The following is a 24135-nucleotide window of genomic DNA, read 5'->3' on the forward strand; positions in this document are numbered from 1 at the left end:
GCATCGGTAACATCAGCCAGCATTGTCCATGTGTCTGTCCCCAGAGGGGTGGAGACTGTATTATAATGGATGTCTGCAGCTGTAACCTTGAAGGTTAAATTTACATCTCATCTATTCTTCCCCGTCTAGACTGTATCAGGATTAACTGTACCTCCAGTAAGTGGCAATTCACATTCTTTTTTTCTAATGCTCTCTTTCAACCTGCTGTATGTGTTCGTGTGTGTAGCCCATTCGCGCAAGTCGTACCGTTACCTGGGAAACATATCGGGACATCCCATATCTATGGCCGGTTTGAGATTACGATGCGACGCACGTGCGCAGGCGACAAAGATTTCTACGGTGAAACTTGGGTGTGAAAAATCCCGGTGCCGAATGGGAACAGGGTGGCCGTAATTCCTCATTTTGCGATGAAATAAATGAAAGGAAGGTTTAAGGCCTCTGATTTCCACATGCTAGTAACCTTTGTGGGTGTGAGTCTTTGGGGTTAATGAAATATGCAAACATCACTGAAGATTCTTCCCACCCAGTTTTTTATCCTCCCTTTTCTGACTGTCTGTCTGAAAGTGTCAAACTCAAAGTGCCCTTTAACAAGCGCATGCTTCAGGACGCGAGGGACTTTCAAAAATGCACGTCTCGCGGCTCTCATTTCCACCTCACTGCGCGACACTCGACGAGGCCTCTCCAAACAGAAAGGAAAGGCGGACTGTGATTGTTTTTTTCCTCTTTTTCTCATTAACTTAAGAATGAGCGATTGGTGGGGGTGGGGCTGGGGCTGTCGTGGGGGCGGTGGAGGGGGCGCTCACCTCGCCGTAGGGTTGCGTCGCTGTGTCACGGGGAGAAATTCTTCCTGCGTACATTATTTATGAGCAGAGATGAATTAAAGATGACCTCTCTAAAGCTGCAAAATAGCTCCTTCCATCTTTTTTATTTGTTTACTGCGCCTGTGAACGATTCTGTTAGGTTTGCCAACGACCCGAAGGGATCGTGATGTTCAGTCTGCCACGCTCTCCCTCACGGCCGTGTCACATCAAGGAGGGTTCTGATCTGCACACCCTCACAAATGGGGGGGGGGGGGGGGGAGGGGTCACCCCATTCATAGCTCCGCATGGTAAACCGAAACAGCACCCACGCAGGGCCACATGTGTGAGAACATTGAAAGACTTCGGCATAAGGTGCCCTGACAGAACTATAGACTTCTTAACTCCTGAACGAATGTCTAGAACCTTTATTGCGTGGTTTCACGATCTCTCTGCCTAAGGAGAGGCATGTACGGTTCAGTGTCAACTGCTGTGCATTTAGAGGACTAAGCTGGGGTTACCATGGCAAACAACACAGAGTTTCCTCCAGTAGCAGAAGGATTCCACTGTCTAACTGCAGCATCAGGGTCAGCAAGTCCAGGTCCCTCCTCATTTGAGCCTGAATCTCGCATCCATGGTAATAGCATCAGAGCCTGTCAGACGCACCACCTTTCAGACATTTCTCAACACTCCTTTGCCTCTTTCGACACTGGGTGAGTATTTCAAAGACCCATGGAAGAAGAGAGGGGGTATGTGGAGATTGAGAGAAGACAGGTAAACTCTTTTATTTTAATCGTCAGCAATTCTGTACATCTTAGCTGGTATAAAGGAATCCAAATAGTTTTAAATTCCCTTAAAGCAGCATTCAGTATTAAACATCAAAATAGCACTACACATTTTTCTCCCTGAATAATTAAATATACTCATATCATATCTTATTGAAGAACAGTATGGCGTTACACGAAAAAATGAACATTGAGTGAATATCCTGCCAAAACTCTGACAAATACATGAAGTGAAGAAGGGCTCACACAAAGAGAAGCCAGTGTCTAGATAGCTGATGTGATGGAGGAACGGCGTGTCGACTTAATGCATGTTTCGGAGGCGGGGCTCACGTGCTGCATTCTGACATCTTTATGCACCTTGCAGCTTGCATTATAATTATGCAGTGGCACTCAGATATCCCACGGCCTGTCTGCAACAGGGAGACATGCCAGTGCCATGCTAATCGCATTTGTGATGCTAATTCTGTTGTGGATCAGAGGTGTGTGGGCCCTCCCCCTGTAAACTGGGTGGGCACAGGCATTCGGGGACGCCGTCCTTCCTCGTCCAGGATGACGGGTGCTCCCTGGCCCACTCCCTTGAGTGATCTAGGCACTGTGGTCTCCAGGGAAGGGGGCAGTTGCTTGTGACCTTACGGGCTGCCAGGTGTGCATGATAAAATAAAAGGTTCAGGGTGTGCTTATGGTTTCCTTTACTTCTTCCCACATTCAGAGTAAAAAATAATCTAATGTTAAGCCAAGTGAGTATCTGAATGTACTCCCCAATCCCCTGTGCCTGTAGTGTCAAGTTAAATGCGTAGCTGTATGTATTCCCCAGTCCCCTATGCTTGTAGTGTTAAACTAAATACGTAGCTGAATGGAATCCCCTGTACCTGTAGCGCTAAGCTAAGTATGTGGCTAAATGTATTCCCCAGTCCCCTGTGCTTGTAGCATTAAGAAAAGGGTAGGCATGTAACGATGAATCACGAATCGGTTAAAAATGTATGACGATTTAAACCGGCGGATGTGGATAATGAATCGCTACTTTAGGAGTACTTCACTGTACTTTACTTAACAGAAAAACTGGTCTAATATACGTTTGATTAAACGACATCACTTCGACATCAGATGAATCACTGCGTATTCACGTCGATGTTAGTTTTTGGTTTTGACCGAATGTGAGAAGGCTAGCGAATTTGAAATAGAGGACACACCCCCCCCATCTTAAATTGGCGGTGTGGCAGCATTTTAGCTTTCCGGTAATCATAAACACGGATAAGACAGAAACTGCGTGCAAACATTGTAAAAGACTGATAACATAAACAAATAGCACAACGAACATGCTTCAGCATGTCCACCGGCACCGCAGTGAGCTCAATTCACCATCGCCAGAGCAAAGATTATTAAAAGGGCAAACCACGCTAAAAAACTGCACATGAAGGCCTTAGTTCATTTGGTAACACTTTATATTAAGTGCACCTTCATAATGCATTCATAAATCATTAATAAGCAGCATTCAAGTACACTTTAACATCGTAACATCCCTTAACAGCTTTAATATACATTAATAACAAACATTACATGATTATATAATTTAAATGCTTGTTATTTTATAATATTTGATATTAATGTACATTACAGCTGTTTAGGGATGTTAGGATGTAAAGGTATACATGCATGATGTTTATGAATAATTTCTGAAAATTTAATGAATACATTATGAAGGTGTATGAACGTTTTATGAATGCAGTATAAAAGCATTATGAAGGTGCAGTTAATGTAAAGCGTTACCGTTTATATGAAGATTTTTTTGTATTTATTTTGTTTTGGGTTTTTTTTTTCAACAGAATTTTATTCAATTTCAGTTGCTCCATTAAGAAGACACATTTTGCACATTTATAAAGATAATAGAATATTTTTTTATAAATTTGTCTGCAGTTCATTCTCTTAAAAATTCGTGAGAAAATCGTATCATAACTCAGAATCATGAATCGTATCGAATCGTGAGTTGAGTGTATCGTTACATCCCTAGAAAAGGGTATAGCTGAATGTACGCCCCAGGTCCCTGTGTAGGGTTGCCCTTATATGGGACAGTCCTGTATAATGTGGGACACCACAGTTTATTTTTCGATATGGGCAATTCTGTATTACAAGGGAAAAGTGGCAACCCTACCCCTGTGCCTGTAGTATTAAGTTAAGAGTAACTGGATGTACTCCACAGACACCTGTGCCTGTAGCATTAAGCTAAGAGTGTAATTTGAATGTACTCCACAGACCCCTGTGCCTTTAGCATTAAGCTAATAGTGTAATTTGAATGTACTCCCCAGCTAAGACTGTGGTTAGGTCTTCTCTTTTAGCATCTGTTTTTTTTCCAAGGCTAGCTTTTGTTTATTCATTCCTCTGGATTATTATACCTGTACCTGTTCTGTCTGGATGATAGTTAAAGTTTTGACGTGAATCTCCCGGCCGATGTCAAATCCCCCAGATGGAACCATCCTGCTTCGGGGCACCATTATGGATGCTGGGGTCTGAACGGGGCCACCTGTGCAGCAGGGAACCCCAGGCATAATTACACTGCCGTGCTCTGTGGGTGAGGAAAACGTGGAAGGTGCCAGACAGAGACGGAGAGGTGCCAGACTTAGATGGTAGGGAGCAAAATAAAGAGGAACAGAGGAACCGTAAAAAGCAGCCGACACGACCGGAGCCTGTAAATGAGCTCTCAGCTACCAGTCGGCAAGAGCTCCGCCCCGTGTTGAGCCAGCCCGAGCACTGTTTGGGTTCCTGATTCATGGAGCTCACAGCCTCCCCAGTACTGACTTCACTGAATTTGGGTGCATACATTATAGAGCTGACATCATCTTCAGTACTGAGTTTAATTTGCTAACATTGTGTTTGTGTAATAACACTGATAAGGCAGTGGTCAGACTGAATGGTGACTTGTATGTTGCTTAAGCAGAGATAGCTGGAGAGTGTTTACCTTTCTGGTGCTTCAGCGGCCACCACTGGAGGGGGTCCAGGGGCTGATCCTCCCAAGAATGATTTTGCCATGAAAGAACCAGCTCGTTGAAACTGCTGTGAAATGGGACCCTGAGGTCATGGTTCAGACACATACTGGGCCTTCACGTCCCTGTTTATTTTTGTGGATTTTATTTCAATGTCCGGTATTGTTAGAGACGACAGTGATGTACTATGTAGCATGAAGTAACACGCCCTGTCAAACCACATGTGGATGAGGGGCCTTGGCCGAAGAGCCGGAGAATTACCACTGTTGTTGTTCACATAAATAAATCATACAAATGGGTTTATGTTCCGGATCCCAGTGGCTTTTCCTCTATCCCTTAGTAAATGTGAATCAGAAAAGAACAAATCCCCCAACTCCGGACAGACTCCACGGTATCTGTCCCCAGTCCCAGATCGTTATTTTAGTTTGTGATCGGCCCATCCGTTGGAGCAGTGGATCATTTGCCTTCTATTCTCATCTGCATTTTCCATGAGCTGGAGTCCCGGAGGTCAGTCAAGCATCCTTGAAAGTTCGGATCAATTCTGGCTTTTTACTTTTTTTTTCACCTCTAGGTCCATCCTTCAGTCCTTTTGGCCCAGTTGGCTGACTTGCGAAATTGTGCTCTGGAAGACCTGATAACTCCCACATTCGATGGTCAGAGCACTTGCACACATACACCTGGACAGCCATTTGCATTCATGCTCTAATGACAGTGGAGATATCAAGGGGGGGTACCAGGTTGAACCAAGAGCTTTGCTGTTGTGGGAGAAGGGGAACCTCAGTATCTAAAGTAGGGTTCTCCATTTCTGGTCTTGTAGGGCCATTCTGCAACACAGTTTGCAGATTTCCCTGCTCAAATACACGTACTAACCCTGGCAATTAACTTATGAGCTGAATATGGTGTGTTTGAGCAGGAAAATCTGCAAACTGTCCTGCAGACCCAAATTGGGGAACCCTGGTTTGAAACTTATGTCAGCTGTTATATTGTCACTCTCTAACTCACTAACTATATTATTGATGTAAGACTGACTGTATAATTTTAACATTGCCGCACTTGTACTTCCTGTGAAATGAGTGTGGCCGTGTGGCTGCACAGCGCACGCCTGAAATATCTCGCCATGGCGCAGCTCGTTGACAGGCATGGCAAGGCCAGTAGCCGCGGTCACCACGGGTACCGTCGTGACGTCTTTCAGAGCCGGAGCCTGTGGGGAGTCAGAGCTGCGGAGGCCAGGCTCTGACGCACTGGAAAGAGTCAAAAAAAAAAAAAACATCACAGTCCGTGTTTCCTCTCTCTGCGAAGATGCCTTTACCTCTCAGTGGTAACTCTTAACACATCTGCATGCTCACGTCGAGTTCAGAAGGACCTCACAGAAGGCGCGACAGCAGGGAGCAGCCAGTTTGCGTTTAAACAAATAAAAATAACCCGTTTGGGCATAGTGTGTTAGAAACTGGGATGCTTGACACAAACGCATAAGCTGCTCCTCCTTTCTCGGCTCCAGAAACGTTTATGGTCAACTGTCTCCCTCTTGTGGCGAAGTAAAATCATTACATTTCAATAAATAAAAAGAATAGGAATAAGAACATTATTAGACAATTTATTGCCTTCAACATTTAAGCATCAGAAACATCAAGTAACATGCATTAATGCCAATCCTTTGGCGAAAGTTTATTAGGTTGCATTGAAATTTAAGGTATGATCCATCTATATAATAGTGCTTTAAATTCACCTTCAGGTCTCAGTGGATATGTACAGCCGAAAGTTCCCAATGAACGCATGCTAATTTCATATATGCTGACTGACTGATTGATTAATGGACTTTGGTTGGTCAGCCTTGTTTATCCCCATAGATGTGAGACCTGAGTATATGATTTTTCCCACCGCAGTCATACATCTGGGAGATTGCTAAAAGTGCCGAGGAAGGATTTGCTATCCTCGGCGCTAAGGTAGTGCCGTCCTGGAAAATCTCCTGGAAAGTGCTAACAGCAGCAGCCTGGGGAAAGGAGCTGAGCCATGGCTCTGTGAGCTTGTGACGAGCATTTCCATTTCTCCACCACAGAGGAATGGGCTGGGTTGAGGGGAGGGGTCTTAACCACCTTTATTTCTCAGACATGCCTTAATTCCAGTGTGCGAAGGTGGTCAAAAGATTAGGAGGAGGAGATTATGATATCTGTGGGATGTGTTTCTGTTTAGCTTATCAACTGGAGTTGGACTTGTTAATTCTAAGCGACTCCCTTATCGTGATGGGAAGCGTGTCACAGATTTGCACCACGGTTTCGTTACCGTAGTGGCCCGCAGTTTAAGTAGTGTTTTTTAAGTCTTTATTTTTTTGGTTCAGTTCATTTCCACTAAATGATGCAGCAGGAATGTCTGTTTTGGTAGGGGGGGGGGGGGGGGGTTTGCTGCGGTCCTTTCTCTGTGCGCTCACGGCCCAGGCCCCCGCGGAGCTGTGCGTTAACCGCTCTCTGGACTGTCCTGCAGGCAAGGGTCCGGAGACCATTTTTGCCGGCTATAATCTGAATGATAACGAGTGGCACACGGTTCGTGTGGTCAGAAGGGGGAAGAGCCTGAAGCTGACCGTGGATGAGCTGCAGCCCGTGGAAGGTACTCCCGCCTCCTCCGTCACTGCTGACTGCCCCTCGCCCCTGCAGCTTTTCTCTTTCAGGGCCGGTACGGTGGCGTGATGCTCGTCCTCATGGCTTTCAGCCTGGCATCTCCAGGCCATCGATGTGTCAGATCAGTGTGTATTTCAAAACAAGGGGAGAGAAAGCAGTGTGAATCAGAAGGAGAGAGATACTATGAAACATTATGAAGGTGGAGGCCAGTTTAAAAGCTCTTTACTAATACTTTGTGCTGCCATCTAGTAGTTAGGAATTGAGTTCACTTGCCTCAAATGCAGCTGAGGTATTTTTGTCGATCTTTTCTGAAGTGCGGCTTTAGTACCCTCCAGAATTCCAGCAGGATCTCCCTGTATCAGTGTAGGAATGTCTCAGGCACCGTGTCGGGCACCACCTTCCTGAAATGGCTGCTCAGGGTTTGAGAAGGTCCCTTTGATATCCATGCTGGCTTTGAGAATGCTTGTTATTGACTTCAGTCTTACATCTGTTCTGCGAGTGACTGTTACTTCCCCCCTCCCTTCCATCCACCCAAGCTCAAATGGCAGGTGACCACACACAGCTGGAGTTCCACAACATCGAAACGGGGATTGTGACAGAGAAGCGTCATATGTCCACGGTGCCGTCCAACTTCATCGGACACTTGCAGAGCCTGACCTTCAATGGAATGGCCTACATCGACCTCTGCAAGAATGGCGACATCGACTACTGCGAGCTCAATGCCATGATTGGCTTCAAGAACATCATCGCCGATCCCGTGACCTTCAAGTCTCGCTCCAGCTACGTGTCGCTGACCACTCTTCAGGCCTACTACACCATGCACCTCTTCTTCCAGTTCAAGACCACCTCCTCCGACGGCCTCATTCTATATAACAGTGGGGATGGCAACGACTTCATCGTGGTGGAGCTGGTTAAGGGGTAGGTGGGACTTGCAGAGGGGTTTCTTTTCGAGTGCAGTCCTAACAGCCATGAAGCTTACACCATCAAGGCAGTTAAGACGTTGAGTTGTCACTGGGCAGGGCCTTACTTTCTGATGAATCAATTAAATGAGTTCTGGCAAAGGCCCTGCACAAAATAGGATAGAAACAGTATACCTGTATACTTTGTTTCAAGTAGATTTGTGAGGGGTAAATGGGCGTGATGACAGCTTCCAGGGTGAGGGTTGAAATTTATGCTTGTCATTGGTCAATGAGACCCTTTAGCCAACATGTTTATGGGCATGACTGGTGACAGGTACCTGCATTATGTGTGGGACCTTGGAAACGGACCAAGCCTCATCAAGGGGAATTCCAACAAGCCACTCAACGACAACCACTGGCACAACGTGATGATCTCCCGTGATGCCAACAACTTGCACACAGTCAAGATTGACACCAAGGTCACCACACAGATCTCATCAGGGGCGAAGAACCTCGACCTGAAAGGTACGTGGGAGATCCTCTCACTTATGGGGGGAAAGGGGACATTAACCCTCTGGGGACGAGTGCTTCGTTGGCGGTGCAGCGTACTTTTCGCATCTATTTCAGTTTATTTCTCACTGAAATCTTAATGTAGAATCATGAAATAAATGCTGACTAAATCCGTAATCTGTCTTCTTTTCAAAACATCAAGTGTCAGAAGTATTAGATTAAATCGGCTGAAAAGTAAACCATGTCACCTTCTTTGTTTTACCTACATGGGGGGCGTGTAGCGCCGCCCTCACCTGAAGATCGCTATTCGCATTATAAATAGCTGCATTACTGCGTATTCTAATCAGATTTGCATGGTAATTTGATGAACAATGCAGCAGTAAAACACGATCCAGATACATCCCCACCAGCGCCATAAAGGGCGGAGGGGGTGTGGCCAGGTGTGAATGGCTCATGCATACACATGAAAGCTGCTACATATTCAATGGAAGGAGCCCAGAAATAGTGACATGATTTAGCTTTTTCTTATTTATCCAACTGAATGTTGCAACCACACCATTTAGTCATCTTCATGTAGCCAAGACTACAAGACAGCCAAGATATCTGGGATCAAATCAAACTGCCACCATTGCTTACTATGTGCTTTTATAATGTTTCTGCAAGTGTTCAAAACTGCATTTTGCAATGTCTATACTTTGATGTAAAATTACAAACTTACCATAAATCTGACATATTTACAATATACATTAAAATAAAGATGAGTGTAATGGCAAAACAAATATCAATCCATCCATCCATCCATTTTCCAAACCCCTTTATCCTACTGGGTTGCGGGGGTCCGGAGCCTATCCTAGCAATGGGCACGAGGCAGGGAACAACCCAGGATGGGGGGCCAGCCCATCGCAGGGTACACTCACACACCATTCACTCTCACATGTATTCCTACGGGCAATTTAGCAAGTCCAATTATCTTCAGCAAATCTTTGGACTGTGGGGGGAAACCGGAGTACCCGGAGGAAACCCCACGACGACATGGGGAGAACATGCAAACTCGACACACATGTGACCCAGGCGGAGACTCGAACCCGGTTCCCAGAGGTGTGAGGCAACAGTGCTAACCACTGCACCACCATGCCACTCCCAAAACAAATATATGAGAAATAATTTATTTGCCATGAATTAAGTTTATGATATTTGAAGAAATGTGTGATCATGCCCCAGTCAGTGAATGTGTGTTTCCTACCCCTTAGACCCCAGAGGGTTAATACTGGAAGTGTGGACAAAGTACTGTAAAGCCGAAGTGCGCTAACCATATTAGTGAGGCCCCATCTACGGGGGGAACTGAACTCTATGGCAAAAGCAGGTCTGAAGGAAAGTTGGGTGACAGGGAAAGTTGTTAGGCCTGGCTTTTATATGAGCTGAGGCTGGCGGGGCCCATCTGACAGTCAGGCAGCACCAGGGTGATGGTTTCACCTTACCTTTACACTTAATGGATGCTGACTGCTGGCACACAAAGACGCGTAGCCCTCCAGTGCCAGGGCCTCGATGGGGAAGGTGAGGCTTTCATGTAAGAGGGAGCCGCAATCATTAGGGGTGTTTCTGGGGGAGAGATACTGTCACATCTTAGATTTTTCCTCGTTTTCACTGGAAAGCTGCATTATGAAATCAAGTCGGGCCACACTAAGTTACGGTTAAACAGTCGTGGGTGCCATGGTCATCACAATGCAGTTTCCCATCAAGAAGTGCTGAACATGATTTGAAGGATCCAGAGGCTGTATCATTCCCTCATCTATTCTGACTAAAATCACTTATTTTTTTCTCCACCACAAGGGGGCAGTAGCGCCACATGTTTTTTTACTCACCCTCAGAGAGCTGGGATAAAATGCGTGTCTAGCATCCTTCTCCATATGTGTCTCCTGCCCCAGGCGACCTGTACATCGGAGGGCTGGCCAAGGAGATGTACAGGGACCTGCCCAAGCTGGTGCATGCCAAAGACGGCTTCCAGGGGTGCCTGGCTTCGGTGGACCTGAACGGGCGCCTGCCGGACCTGATGTCAGACGCCCTGGCTTGCGTAGGGCAGATCGAGAGGGGGTGTGAAGGTGAGAAAGGGCGGCCTCCAGCCTTTGAGTCTGACCCTGCCTTGTACCAGGTGCTCCTGCCCCCCACCCCCGTCCTGGTCCTCATTGCCATGATGTGCCCTGGTGCAGCACCTCACCTGCCAGGGAGTGTGCCTTTAATCGTGTGTCAAATGTCGGACAGAGGAAATGTGTTTGTGTGCCTTTGTGTGACTGTCACGGATTATTAGGTAATGTGTTATCATCCTGCTGTAGGCTGTAGTGGTAGGAGTACAGTGCCAGCTAAGTGCTGGTTTATCTGAAATGTGAACTGTCTGGATGTCCTGTGTTTTTATACCATCATTTTATACTTTTTCACTTCTGTGTTTCTGCATAGACCAGAACATTCCTCGTTTTCGTCATAGGGGCTTACCAATGACTCTTAAATCAAGTAATGGACGTTATTAAACTTCAGCTGCACAGTGAGATAGGGAGTGGACCGGATAGCATCCAGACAAATCGCCAGCACTCCCATGGCCCCCCAGCTCCACTCAGCCATGTGTTCAGTCACATGATGAGTGATCAACCTTCCCATAGGTCCTGGCACAGCACAGTTATTTGAAGTACCGTTCGCCAAATGACATCTAGGAAATCGAGCGCCTAAAATCAATAAATAAAACATAAGTTACAATTCCACCGTATTATCCGGATTCCATTTCTTTACAATCGAATTACGTCTGTTTGCGCATCGGTATTATTAGTGTTCTTCTCCGTTTCATATGCGTTTGACTTTGTATTTATGAATGCCAGATGAATCGGGCTGTTTGCCAGCAACGGACCTTGTGAATTATGCATGATGTTTTTGTTGCATGTGTTGAATTATTATTCTGTTTGAATTGCATGCACAATAACCATTTTTTTTTTTGTCATGATCATTTTCGTGGTTTTAATTTCATGTGTTTCACTGCGTCAGGTCCAATTTCAGGTCCTTATTTGTTGTGAAAAGCTACAAATGCCCCACCTCACCCCACCCCCTCAACATCTCCTTTTATAATGAAACTCGTAACTCTTTGTTAGACTGTTGGCTTTCGTTCTTTCCCTCGACGACGTCGTGTGCCGGTGTCTGGGCTCATTGTCATTGGTGTCATTGCCACCATCATCGCCTCTGACTCATTGTCTGTTCAGATGTTTCTAGGTGTTGTAGTTTTTAAAATTCTTTAAATGTACAAGTTTTTCATTGTTAAGGTTTTTGTTTTTACTTGTTTTTTTTTTGTTTACATGCTCAACTCGTGCGACACGAGTACAGTCCCCCAAAGCTACAAATTGTCCCATCTGCCATTCACTCCTCCTCCCACCTCTCATGCTACAGTAGCACATTTATCTTGTTTTCTTCTGTCTTCCTCTTCTTCCTCCTCTTTTCCCCGTTTCATTACTTCCTCTCTGCTCAGCTCTTCCTGTCTCTTTCTCTCTCTCTCTCTCTCTCTCTCTCTCTCTCTCTCTCTCTCTCCCTCCCTCTTTCCGTATGATTTGATGCAAACCGCTGACATTTCAGTGCTTTACTAACATTTGATATATTTTGCCTTCTTTTCCTTCTTTTTCCTTTCATTTTGCTGACAAAAGTCTCTGTGATGAAAGCTGGCTTGCAAGGTAGATAGCCGCCCGGCCTGCTGGCCTCTAATCCTGCTTCCCGCTCACACACTCGTTTCTGCAACGAAGATTCGCAGTTAAATCTGTGTGGAAGTCACTCTTATCACCTGCTAAATGAATGTCTTGCTGAGGCGTGGTGAATGCCGGCGCGTGACGACTGTCTCGTGTCGGTGTCCGGGGTGGGATGGGGTGGGGGGGATAGCCTTCAGGGCCCCCCCTCACCATGGTCACCTTGGTGTCCCCCTGCTTATTTTTCCCTGTCTTCCATCCACATCTGTTGCCCCTTCCTTGCACAACTCCAGTTCTGGTCTCTATCTTTCACGGCACGCTTTCTGTTTGGCTGTCAGCCGCATGCCGTGTCCGCTCCGACTTGAAGCACCACCTCTACAGAGCCCCCCTCCCCCCCCCCCCCATTTGTTTATGTAGACACCCGTTGGCGAGCCCATGTCGTCAGTTTAAAAGCATTCCTGCTAGATGAGTATGCTGCTTACGTCAGTCCTAATAATAAAAAAATCAGATGCTATTGAGGCAGTAAAAACGTATGTGTGGAATGACTTCAGCTGTTTGAAGTTCTGCTTGGACAGAGATTACTGTGGAATGTGACTCATTCCTGAGCAACATATATAACAAGTCAGCAGTTAAACTCTTTCCGTTCACGTGTTCTGCTTTGTACCACCCAACGTGGAAGCTGTTCTATTAATGAACCCATGATGCAGGCTCCATATTAATATGAATAATCCATCCATTCATCTTTGAATTGTTTATATATGGAGTGGGCTTATCTCATGCGGCATAGGGCATAAGGCAGGGAGGGAAGGAAGCCCACACACCCAGGGTACAAAATAATAATAATAATAATAATAATTAATGGTCAGTCTCCAGTGTGGCTGGAACCTGATTGGATTTGGGATTGGGATTGGATTTCATTTCGTGTATTTAGATCTCCCAACACATCAGATACTGATAATGCCCTCAAGATGGACGATGACGTCCACACTAGTACACGTTCATCCCACCACCATTCAGACATGAACTGTGGGCAGCTAATACCGATTGCTGGAGAAGAGGTTGGGTCCTGTGAACCACCTATTTTTTTGGAATGACCATCAGCCAATGACAGCACTGCACCGCTTCTGGTGCCCTTATGGAAAGATATCGGCCAATGTGGAGTCAGCTCTAGGGAGAGTTTGCTGTACAGGACGATGCCTATTGTCAGCATTACCACAGTTATTAGAAGAGAAAGTGCATCCCTGTGGGATTGGGCACACAGGAGAGTGATGGTGTCCATCATTCTGTCTTGGCGTGGTCCCTGGTCGTTGGTCTTGCTCCTCTTCACAGGTTCCTCCAGATACTACTTTTCCAAGATCATGAGGGAGAGTTGAGTGGAAGTTAGTTGGGATGAACAGGCCTGTGCACAAATCTGCCAAAAAAGAAAAAAACTAACAGCATTAAACATTTATCACTAATAAAAATAATGAAAGAAAATATATGTACTATTTAAACCTGGTTAAACCATTTATAAACAGGAGATTCCTGATTTGTCTGTTCTAAGTGTGTGTGTGTGTGGAGTGTGACTGTGTCCATGTTGTGGGGGGGGGGTGTGGTTTGGAAATGGGGGTGCAGTGTGGATAGATGTGAGTTGAGGCCACAGCCCAAGTCCTGCAGAAATGACAACAAAAGCAAACAATCTCTCTTGTGTTGAGGAGTGAAGCCTTGGGCTCTTCACACTGAGCGTGTGGAACCCAGGGGCGGCCCGGCGCTCCTCGGGGTGCATGGGGCTTGCACGCGTGCGTGTGTGTTCACGTGCATGTGTTCACCACGTCGGTCAGAGCTCACTCTGTGTGTCTGCTGTGCGTCTGCTCATGGCTGCCCTCAGGTGTGTGATTTTGAACACTGAAGCCTGTCCAAAACACTATGAGTCTGTGAAGCCGCCCACCCCCCACCCCCGAAACTCATCGTACACTGTATCTCTTGGTGTGGTGTCGAGCTACAGTGACAGGATCTGTGGCATTGTCAGGTCTGATGTTGAGAGGATTTCAGCTGAAGCTGAGGTGTCACTGTGGGCTGGGCTTAAGGGGGGCTTTAGGGGGGCTCTCAAATACCAGTGAATGATCCCGGTTCCTCCTCCTTTCCCCAACTAGGCCCTAGCACGACCTGCCAGGAGGACTCCTGTGCCAACCAGGGCGTCTGCCTGCAGCAGTGGGAGGGCTTCACCTGCGACTGCAGCATGACCTCCTTCGGAGGGCCGCTCTGCAACGACGGTGAGTCACACATCACTTCCTGTTCGCCACTGTGACACTGCAGTATGCTGATGTTTTCCTTATTGGACAAAAAGCATATTGAGTATAAAATTTTCTTAATTGTTTTGCTGTTCACACAATGGTTTTATGGAGATGGACGAAGATGCATTAGTGTGGCCCCTCTACCGCCTTTGTTGTTATTTTCAACATTATATATTGTATATAAACTGTTTGGCACATTGCATTCAGCCTCAGTTTTCTTAGGAAATTTTCCTTCAAAGTCACGTGTAAAGGTAAGTATCGTGATACTGTTTTTGCCGCCTAAGAGAGCCCGTACTTTCCTCGCATCCGTCTCTTTCCATCGCCATGTGCCCTCGCCTTATGGTTCTTGCAATGATCCCACCCAGCCCCCCTAAGGGCCGCCGGAATCCTTCATCGGCTTCACCCCCCTTTGCACCTTTTCCCCATGTGACTCCATGTACCAGATGGTAACGAGCTGAAAGGTTTCTCTGCCTCTAAATCTCAGGCCGTGTGATTTTAAAGTGTGAATTGGGGGGGGGGGGGCTGATAACATGACTGCTACTTAAGAAACAGTATATTGTTATTCCTCTCTGAGCATCAGGGCTTTCGTATGGAAAAGGTAAATATAAGACTGCAGGCACTGTGCTGCCAGGTGCGGATAATTCACACAGATGTCCCTTCGTGTTCAGTGGTGCCGGAGTTGACAGGAAGGCACGCAGCCGCGCTGATCAAGGCATCACGGCAGGTGTTAGCACCAAAGCCCGCCACAGAGCTTTATTTAGAATGGCCAGCTGTACACCACAGTTAGCACCAGAGGGCACTATAGAGACAGTTTTTTGATGTGGCTGCCTCTTAAACGCAGACTGCAGAGATTTGATTCATTGCTTTTTAATATCACATTGAATCCGATATTTGCGCGGTTAAATATATGCGTGCCGGCAGGGTTAATTAGGTTATGATTCGTGGATTTTCTCTTTTCAAAGCCACAGAGATGTGTCTGGGACTGACGACGGATGTTTCCTTGCACCCTAAAAATAAGTTAGTATTATATTAGTGATGTTTTTTGTCTGTAATTCAGTACAGCTGAAATTTTTGTATTATAGCCAGAGCTATAATATGAATACATGTAGATGATTCCGTGTAGCACCGTCGGTGTGGTAAAAAGGCTGCAGGAAGGATTCGCCTTGTCTGCACATCGGTCTCTCGTTTGAGCTGCGTGAGCGACGGCGCGACAAACTGGCACAGTGACCTTTCCCCCCGCATCGCTGCTCTGTTTCTCGGTATGTCAGCCACGTATCTCTCACCAAAATGAGGGGTCCGTTGTAGACCCTGATGGGTTGCCTGGCTGCATGCACTGCCCTTTAATAAGGGGAATTCAGTGCACAGTTTGTGTGGCGGTGTGATGTGGCTGTAATGTGAAGAAGGAGGTGCACGGTGCCAGAGGTCCGGGAGACCTCGAGACCAGGCCGGAGCTGCATGGGGGAGGGCAGTGGATGGTGCAGGGAGGAAAAAAGGAACAAGTGAGGGAGGGGGAGAGAGAGAGAGAGAGTTTTTGGCTGTTCTTTCTGTTCATTAAGCATTGTGAATGTGTGGTTCACAGCCATACATCTTAAAGGAAGCCTCCTAGCCGTAATTGGAGACCTTCATCCCACAGTGAGGAGGGGACCTGCACTCTTGTGGCAGACTGGCATTACTCATGGCTAACAAGCCCAAGTGTCCCTTATTATCCTCCTTATTTATTTATTTATGGCTTCCCCTCCCCCCAGCCCAGTGCGCCGGCTGAACCAGACCCTCCGAATAGTGCCGCTGAGATGAATGTACTTTCTCGTGCAAATGTGCGTCGGGGAAGTTTGATCGTTATCCTGCCCAATGAGGAAGAGCCATAATGCGCCGATTGGACAAATAAATAAATATCTGGCCCCGGAGTGGCCACTCTGTGCCCGTGACGTGTGCCGCGATGAGGGAGTGCTGCAAATGCTAATGTATTCTGGATCCTCGTCTGCCGCGCTGATAAGCCGCCTGCCTACCTTTGTTCCTGGGAAACACACTGACAGGTTCTGGCTCCATTGCTCCCGCAGGCCACCATAACTGAGGGAACTCTCCATTCTTGGAGAGCGGCAGTTTATCGTGAACCCCTCCCCCACCGCCACATTGTGACCCCTCGTCCCCCCACGGCTCACGCAGAGGGGTTATCGTGAACCATGACCAGCCGGTGAACCCGGATCCTGAAGCGGGCCTTGGTCAAGCCGCGCTCTTGCATCTCCTTTTACACCTTTTGGGCTTCAAAATGCTCTCAGGATGTGGATGATTATTCCCAGAGTCATGTGATCCTACACAGCAGTGTGCTGTTGTCTTACTTTATATTTACAGAGTGTGTTTGGCAATACATGAAACAAAAGTATCCAGGTGTGTTTGAGGCGTTTTACTTGTTTGTTAGCTTCCATGTGCCTGTGGTTTAGTCCCGGCCTGGTTAGCGTTGTTAGCGGGGTCGACCCTTGCGGAGCGCCTGAGGCAGACCGGGCTCTCCTGCTGTCACTCTGGCGGTGTCGGGACACCTCTACATTCCCTGTGAGCTCCTGGAGTGTGACTCCCTGTTTCACGGGCCCCCGGTCCTTGTCAGCCCAGGGTCTCGGTGTTCCTGCCTGACAGTGTTAGTGGTGTCAGCTCGGAGGGGTACGTGACATAGTTTGCTTCAGCTGAACCGTTATCCCGCAATGGCAAGGTGCTTGGCTACATGCCTTAGTGCTCACCCCACTATTTTATTATTTTTTTTAAATAGCCCTTCAACCCCCCACCCCGCCACCCCCCAGACATGGTACCCTACTATCTGCTTGTACTGGCACTGCAGCGCCCCCTTGATTTGTACGGTGTAAACAGGCTTACGGCATTTGTTCCAGTGCCTGGCAGGAGCCTGGTTGGGGTAAGGGCCCTCCCTGCTTACCTCACAGCACCGACCCTCCTGGGTGGTGGGAACCTGCTCACTTTAAATATAAAACCCTACCTCATCCCTCAGCCCTTTCCTTATAAAGTCACCCCCCCCAGACCCATCTGTCTCTGTAGTGCTGCTGTCCACTGGGCAAGTTCATAGAAAAAGGTAAAGAAGAGTGAAAAGAGCCATCAGCCATCATTAGCCCCCCTCTCTGAAGGAGATGAAAGGGGCCCCAACGCGCCTCAGCCCGAGGGCCCTTTTCTCAGGCTGGCTGTTGGTGGCAAATTGCCTTAAATGACTCCTGGCCTCCAGGCTAAGACTCTGTGTGGAGTCATCAAGCAACAGACTCCTGCTTTCCTGAGACTCTGACTCAAGGCTCCAGCAAATCTGTCCATGACAACATCCAGAACCCCACCCCCACCGTGTTTATCCAGCCCCCCATCTACCACTGAATCAAACTGTACTGTGCAGCTGGTTTTAAATACGTTTACAGGGAGTTCAAAACATATGCAGTTTTCTCCCCATCTGGCGTTTTCCATCTTGATTTTATCAAACTTGAGTATAAGAGGGAAACGGAGGAAAGGCGAGTCACCAGGCTGGTGCAGGGGTGAAGTCGGGCATCGCGGGGGCGTGGTGGAGGGAACAAGACTGTAAGGGACTGGGGGCCAGACTGAGAGAGGAAGATCCAGGCTGGAGTGGTGAGGAGGATGAATGACCCGCTGTGTGCTCGGTATAGGGCTGCAGTTTTTAGGGCTGCAGTAACATGCACAGCTGTGTGTCGCATGCTGCAACAGAGATCGGGGACATGCTGGCTTCTCTGTTCTACTCGAAAGGCGCACTTCTATCTGCGCGCATATTTCTACGTAACAGAGGGGAAGTAGAATGGGAATAAAGCCTCAGGCAGGAATAGAGGAAGGGATTTAAATTTGTGGAGGGGGTGGGGTGCGTGTGTGTGCTGGGGGGGGGGGACAATGCAGGCGCGTGCACTCATGTGAGATGTGGGCTGCTCGAGCGTTAATCTCTATGCCTTGGCCGAGGTTCAGAGAGTAATACACTGCGACAGGCTGCCTCGTCAGGCAGGTCTCAGAGGTTCTTCTTCTGCCGTCCCCCCACAACCTGCCGTCAGGGGCATTAGAGCCGTAACATCACTGCATCTGAGCACCCAGCTGTGGGCAGGGCTCACTGTCTTCCTGTTCCAGGCAGCACCGGCTGAGATTCCTGACCCGTTTTCTCCTGCTTGTCTCCGCTGCTCTCCAGCTGACCCCGCTAATTATCCCTCGCCTTTTTGGCGGGATCTGCATGCAGGACCCTGATGCCCCTGATGTGCACTAAGGCTGCACTCTCACTGAGCAAGTTTGGGGTGGGGGGGCTCCAGGCCAGAGCACTCAGGCTAACATGCCACCTGTGTTTCTCCTCGTCTCATGGGGCCGCACCGATTACCCCTGTGACTCCGGTCACCTGACCTTTTTTATGTAACTGTAACCACGATTGTCATGGCAACCTAACAGACCACCCATTGCCAGTGCTAAAATAACACGTCTTCACTAACATGTAATCGTTTTCCTCCCCTTTTGTATACCCCCCTTCCTCCTAACAGATGTGTATTTTCGCCCATGCAGGTCTGCAGCTGAACGTAAGTCACACTGTGCCTCCTTCAGGAGCCCAGTGTCCGTTAAACGCAGTTAGCAAAGGCGACGCAGCGCATCGTACCGGTCGCTAGGCTTGTTAGTGTTTTCCCCTGTGGAATCATGCTGATCCCAACCTAAGGTTTGGCCTGCTGGGCCAGCCATGCGGCATTTAACCCACCGAGGGCCGGCACCTCTCCCGGAAAGAGCTCAGTCTGAATTATTTGCACCCGATAAGCTGGCATAGTCACTTGTTGATGCTAATGTAATATAGCGCCTTAGCTATATTATGCGATCACAGCGAGGGCTTCTCGCTCATCGGGGGTAGGTGGGGGATGCAGGTGTCGCTTGATTTGACACACGAAGGAAAACTTGGAATGGAACCCCCCCCCCCCATGGAAAAATGGCCAGTGTTGTGTGAAACGTGCAGCGCTTGAGATGCGCTCCCTACAATGGAATCAAAGAGAGAGAGAGTGTCGGCCGGAGAGCGGCCTGGGTGGACAGCAACACGGTAGACAACCCCCGGTCAGGCGGAAGTAACGGCCAGGCCGAGCGAACGCGCTGCTTTTCTCTAAGAGCAGTGTGCCGAAAGGAATCTCTAGGCTGCAGAGAGGCTCAGCCTGCAGCATGTATTGAGCTCTGGTCCTGCCATCAACGTGGCCAGAAACGCGGGAAGGGCTCTCACCCAGACTCAGACTCCCAGCTGTTCTCTGCCTCACCCCCATTGCGCACACACACACACTCACACACACTCACACACACACGAATACACACACACACGCATACATACACACACACATACACACACACACACACACACACACATATATAGCCAGGCTTGTAATTATGACATGGCAACATCAACCCCCACCCAGCCATAACCTTAACTACAAGTAACCAAACAAAATACTAGACTTTTGGAATTTGCAGTTATTTGATTGTATTCACAGTTCTTTGTGGGGACCTGAAAGATGATCTCCACAGTGTAAAAAGAGAAACAGGTTTTTGTTGTATTGTGGGGAACATAATAGACGCACACACAGGGTGCATTAGGCCTACATGCACAAACAGGGTGCATCAGGCCTACACGCACACAGGGTGCATTAGGCCTACACGCACACAGGGTGCTTTAGGCCTACCCGCACACAGGGTGCATTAGGCCTACACGCACACAGGGTGCATTAGGCCTACACGCGCACACAGGGTGCATTAGGCCTACACGCACACAGGGTGCATTAGGCCTACACGCGCACACAGGGTGCATTAGGCCTACACGCATACAGGGTGCATTAGGCCTACACGCACACACAGGGTGCATTAGGCCTACACACGCACACAGGGTGCATTAGGCCTACACGCACACAGGGTGCATTAGGCCTACCCGTACACAGGGTGCATTAGGCCTACACGCACACAGGGTGCATTAGGCCTACACGCACACACAGGGTGCATTAGGCCTACACGCACACAGGGTGCATTAGGCCTACACGCACACACAGGGTGCATTAGGCCTACACGCACACACAGGGTGCATTAGGCCTACACGCACACAGGGTGCATTAGGCCTACACGCACACACAGGGTGCATTAGGCCTACACGCACAGTCCACATGAGTTTTCTGACCTATTTTACACATGCCCTCTTGGATGTGAATGAGATATGAGCCCAAGAGACATGCTGTTTGTCAGGGGACAGACACTGGAGGTCCCATTTACCACACTTTATACACCCACACACGCTTGGGCTAAGCAGGACCTCTGCACTGCCGATGCTCACACGCCAGCTAGGCCCTTTGCTAAATGCTCCACTGAGTATGGCCTTATTCCCTCTCTTCTCCTGATTGGCCAATCCACAAGGGCACCCTCTGCTCTCTGAACCTCATCTCCCCACCCCCATCCCTCTCCCCCAAACACGTTGTCAAAGCAATTAAGGAGCAGTCCCAGTCAGCACCAGATTCGCCAGCGCTGATAGGATAATTAGTCCCGGAGTGTATCCCTGAGCCACGCTATGGGATGGCGAGATGGGAGTCCTTCATCTCCTCGTACTGGAGACCCAATGAATGATTCACACTGGTGATCATGGGAACAAGAGCCAACCACTGCCATCGCTACTAGGAGAGCGGGCAGCTCTGTCTGGTGATGATTGTCTGGGTTTGAGGGAGTACGGAGCCCTTGGCCACTGGAGGGGAGAGCAGAAACCCACAAGGTTAAGGGTCTGACCCGATCCACCCAAAGGTCTGAACCTCTACATGGTGCTGAGTCGGGGGGGGGGGGGGGGGGGGTGGGGCTTCTTTTAGAATTATGTTGGTCTGTTGAAGATTGGAAAATCTGAACTCCGGCAACATTAACGAATAATGAAGGTGTTTCTAAACTTCAGCGATATTAATAAGACAACTTAGCTGCGACTGTTAGATTTATTCTCATCATTGAGAAGTAGGGTGCTGTTCGGAGGCTCTCAGTGCAGTTCGAGTACGGTGTAGGGGGGTCCGCCTTTCATCCTTGGGGCGGCCAGCCTCCTCCCTTTGGTGCCTTTGACCAAGGTACTTAAGCTACTGCGCTTTTATTTTCTGCTACCTGGAAATAATTAGGTGGCATGGAAAAAAGGCAGAGCACTTTGGCGTCTCACAGGAAATGCCATACAGACTGCTGGAGGGATGCTTCCCGACAAAGGGAATAGATGCAATTCTCTGCGCTCGCGACGGTAAAAAGCAATTCAGTCAAATTCTTCTTGTAATATCTTCTCCTCACTGCTAATGGGAAGGAGCCCCTCCCCATCGTTGCTGTTTAGGGGTGGGGGGTGGGAATTGGAGTGCTTGCCCTTGATGGTGGAGGATCCCAATGACATATTCCCATAACCTAGCATCACATGACCTTATTGGTCAAGACCCCAATCTGAATGCTGCATACAGTATAAATGCTTACAAAATCCCCTGTGACATTTTGGGCTCATAACTCTAGTTCCAAAGAATACCGCTCTAAGACGTTTGAAGCTCCAGGCTTCTTCTGACATGACAAAGGCCTCTGTGACCCGACCCCTGGTCCATTTCCCCAATGGGTCCCTAGTGCTTTTCTTTTCAATTCTCCCTGTAGCTACAAACGTGTCTCCACTTCCGTTCAAAAGTCCCTCTCGCTGCCACTCCGTGTCCGGGTGGGGGGGTACCATCAGTGCAAACAGGAAGATATGATACGGCATGTAAAATCAGGGGGTGTATGGGGCGAGGGGGGTTAAATGAGGTCAACTTCACTTTCCAAGAGTTCTTCAGAACAGTGTTGGCACTCTATGACGCCCCTGACTGGGGGCCCACAGTGATACCTCTCTCTGGGGTGGGGGCTGGGGGGATAATGACATGTCCTTCTGGGGGAAGGTGGGGGGTGTGACACAGGCTCAAAAGCCCTGCAGCCGGAGTTTGGGAGGTTAGCTCCAGTGGACGGGCACAATCAGTGTCGTCCTCGTAGGCGGTAAGTGCCCACTTAGCAATGGCACACAGCACCAAGCCATTAGCTCTGCTCGCTAATCCGCGAGCTACACCCTGTCCAGTTGGCGATTTCCAGAAACCGGGGACCCAGCCCATCTCTTGGGTCAGGCATGATGAGAGGCGAGTGTCTCGTCCCCCGCCGGGATCCATGGCTGGGATTGGGGGCTTTCTGGTGTCACTGTCTGTAGACATAATTGTGTTTGGAGAAAAGGGCTTTTGTTTGTCAGCTGGGGAGGGGTGGGAGATGGCACAGAGGGCACAGCCTTTTACATTTCCTCAGAAAAGGCTCATTCTCAAGTGATTGTTTTGTCTGAGATTTTTTTTCTCTACAGTAGATTGAGTAAAATGCTTTGCTCAAAGGTGCAAGGTTTCTCCTGGGTTTCGAAGCAGCCTGCTGTACCGGACCACTGTGCTGTCTGTAATAGTCCCTAAACACAAAAAAAGCTGGTCATGTGCCAGGGTAAAAAGGGTAGGATTGCATCCTGGATGAGGGCATTAGTCCCAGGAACGCTGTTAGGGTCCTTAAAGTACTGCTTACGACATGTCAGTGCCTGAGTGAAGAAGCCGTCCCTGCGTGTGTCAGACTGTATAGCTGGGGGGGGGGGGGGGGGGGTGGGGGAAGAGACCGCTATAATACCCCCCTCAGTCTGCGGACCTCTCCCCGGGCTGATGCATTCGCACAGACATGCTGGGGTGTTAATGAATCCCATAATGATCTCCCCTGCCAATCTCTCCCCAGGAAGCTGGAGCGACACATTCGGAGACGGCAGTTATGAGATGTGACCGTTTGTTTGTTTTAATTTACAAACATCCCCCCCCCAGCCAGTGTGCGTGTTCCTAAATGCCTGCATGTACCCTTGAGCATGGGACAAGCCCTGCACACTCGCCAGTGCTCAGTCACTGGAGGCAGATGCCCACTCTGCAGTGTCACCTCGCAGTGACAAGGCCTGTGACGGCACTGCCTGATAGCCCCCGCTTAAACGTGATGAAAGGGGGCCATCGTGTGACTCCATGCTGTGGTGTCCCCTTCACCTCCTTTCCTCATGAAGTAAAGTTCTGGTCTCGCTCAGCCCAGCGACCCTCCATTTAAGTCGCACTGGCTCTGTGGTTTCGGCAAATCCCTGACCTGTACCCCCATCTCCCCGCTCCCTCATTTAGTCCCCGAAGAAGTGAACAATGAAACGAGATCTCATTAACGATGTCGCACGCTGCAGGGTATCAAACCAGCACCCCCCAAGGGGTGTGCAAGAGCACATCGATTAGTGTTGTCTCAGCTGATAGCAGGCTTACGCGCTAATGAATATACTTATTGTTCTGCTTGATAACCTTGAGTCTGCGCCCATTCCAGGAATAAAGAGCATCCATGTTCTGGCCTTTTGGGCCAGGCGATCTTATCACAAAAGACACCCCGTTAAAGAGAAGTCTCATCACGTGTACTGGTGCTCCGGGGAGAGAAGGGAGGCCCGGATCTGGTCCGAAAACGGGTCGGACGGCAGCCTTTGGGGTGCCACAGAAACCTCCCACCCTTTATTCCATGGTGATAGGAGCTGATAAATTCCGGC

General features: G+C 48.6%; 1 protein-coding gene across 1 annotated transcript in view; it reads left to right on the forward strand.

Moving 5' to 3' along the window:
• The window catches only part of nrxn1a (neurexin 1a), a 242686-nt gene that overhangs the window by 112205 nt on the left and 106346 nt on the right, over nt 1–24135 (forward strand). Inside the window, 6 exon segments of the mRNA XM_049008491.1 lie at nt 130–156; nt 7039–7161; nt 7709–8090; nt 8406–8596; nt 10507–10680; nt 14424–14543. Of these exon segments, the coding sequence (XP_048864448.1) occupies nt 130–156; nt 7039–7161; nt 7709–8090; nt 8406–8596; nt 10507–10680; nt 14424–14543 (1017 nt within the window).

The sequence above is a fragment of the Brienomyrus brachyistius genome, chromosome 3 (genome assembly GCF_023856365.1).
Source record: "Brienomyrus brachyistius isolate T26 chromosome 3, BBRACH_0.4, whole genome shotgun sequence".
Taxonomy (NCBI): domain Eukaryota; kingdom Metazoa; phylum Chordata; class Actinopteri; order Osteoglossiformes; family Mormyridae; genus Brienomyrus; species Brienomyrus brachyistius.